The sequence below is a fragment of the Myotis davidii genome, unplaced genomic scaffold (assembly GCF_000327345.1).
Source record: "Myotis davidii unplaced genomic scaffold, ASM32734v1 scaffold435, whole genome shotgun sequence".
In the NCBI taxonomy this organism is placed as follows: Eukaryota; Metazoa; Chordata; class Mammalia; order Chiroptera; family Vespertilionidae; genus Myotis; species Myotis davidii.
In genome coordinates, this window is record NW_006285998.1 from 455195 (window position 1) to 457115 (window position 1921).

Genomic DNA, 1921 nt, shown 5'->3' on the forward strand with positions numbered 1-1921 from the left:
CCCCCCATGCTTCCCATCCAGTGTTGTCACATCTCAGGGAGGCTGGCCAGACATGCATAGCTGCAGTGTGTAGTCAGGATGGGCCCACTTCTATAGGGCCTTGAAGGTCTCAAAGCCCACAGGCCCTGCAAATCGCTTCTTTTACCCAAATGAGTTAGAATGAGGATGGTCCTATGTCCCACCCTGCCTGGATAGTCCTGACTTGCACCTAGCTTCTTTGTGTCATCACTAATGGCATCCCCATTTGCTTACAACATGTCCTGGTTCATCAATTATATGGTGACCCTGGTTGTAATGGCCTGGGGTGTTCTCAATGTAGAAACGTGTGATCAGGAGCTCCCTCTGCACTTTCGTCACGAATAATCCTTCAAAATCTAGCAAAATGGACTTTTTTAGTTCTTCCCTGAAGAAGATCATGAAATCTATTAACAAAGTAATTGAAGATAGCAGTAAAGTAAAATTAGACGATCTTATTGATATGACTAATTTAATTGGTGGAATTAGTATTCTGATTTCTATTTTAGGAAAAATGTAAATGCATACTTAAGCCTCCCACCACCACCACATCCCCCAGCCTGGACTTTCCAATGGAGAGCAGGAAAACAAGCTGACACTATAAAATGATAATATGCAAAATTTATTTATTGGTTTTTCATTATGGAGGAAGAAGGAAGTTAAAAAGAATATCTTGAGAGAGAATAGGGGCAAGGGAGAGAGAGAGTGGGTGTGATGAATGAGTATATAAATGGATAAATGAAGGATGGGAGGAAGGAAGAAAAGATGGATGGACTGGGTGAAAAAAGGTGAAAAAAGGAAGGCTATATTGATGGAAATAAGGATGGATGGAAATGGATGAGAGGATGGATGAATGGATTGATGAAGCCAGTACAGGTCAAGGAAGAAAAAGTGTGAAGTAAACAACACAAGTAAAAATGAAGAGGGAAATCAATCAGTGAATATATGCGAGGGGCGGGGGAGGTACTTTATTTCTAGTCTCTAAGTTTAACTACAAATAGAAGAACATTTTCTGGAATGACCTCAACTCTAATACTATCAAGGGATTAAAATCACAATAAAGAATAAACCATCCACAAGTATTATATCCTCTTCTTTCCCCTTTAAAATTTCCACCTTGCATGTTATCTTTTTAAAATATTGTTTTTTGTTTCTTTGTTTTTTAGCAAATTCAGTGCTTTTACTCAGTGTTTGTTGTCCCCTGGTTTGAAAAGTACAAAATCCTGCGCAAAAATTGCACCAATGGCTAGGTGACCTGGAGCACACACCTGTGGTTACTATATGTGAAAGTATCCTGCAATAAGCAGTAACTCCCTGTACAGAAAATAAATGTTTGTCCACCTATTCTCTTAATGTTCTTAATGTGTAAAATTCCATTTCCCCCCAAATTCTTCAGTTCATAATAATATAGTCGGAAGGTCTTCTGGGCAGGGCAGTTTTGGGGTCCAAATGAAATGACATGAATAATTTCTGGCCTTATAGCCTACATAACCTGCATGATAGCAGAACTTCAACACTATCCTCACATCCAGGAGGTTTCTTTAGATTAAAACGAAACGGAGAAAGGGGAAAGAAGAGAGAAGAGGAAAGAAACGCTAAGACAAGAGATATTGGCAAGTACGGACTATAATGTCATCTCTGAGGAGTCCAATAAAGAGCATCTCCTTTCTTGTCTAACGTGCAAAACACAGAGAAATAGTATAACTACAAAAGCTAAAAGGCCTTTGTTGCTGATCAGGACTAAGTTGGGAGCTGTGCCATTTTGATAGGCAAGTGCACTTTCTAATACCAAATTCTAGAATTCAACTTAGACGCCCAGCATCAGCGACATTGGACCAGAGCAGGTCACTTCGCAGAGGTTCCTCTCCTGGAGTTGACAAGGAAAATGTGTGCCCCGGAGGGAAAG

General features: G+C 40.1%; 1 protein-coding gene across 1 annotated transcript in view; it reads left to right on the plus strand.

The window, feature by feature from the left end:
- The window catches only part of CST11 (cystatin 11), a 3449-nt gene extending 1534 nt beyond the window's left edge, over nucleotides 1–1915 (plus strand). Inside the window, exon 3 of the mRNA XM_006757260.2 lies at nucleotides 1182–1915. Coding sequence (XP_006757323.1) covers nucleotides 1182–1265 — 84 coding nt within the window. The 3' untranslated portion in view covers nucleotides 1266–1915. The remainder of the gene's footprint in view (nucleotides 1–1181) is intronic.
- The last annotated feature ends 6 nt before the right edge of the window (nucleotides 1916–1921 follow it).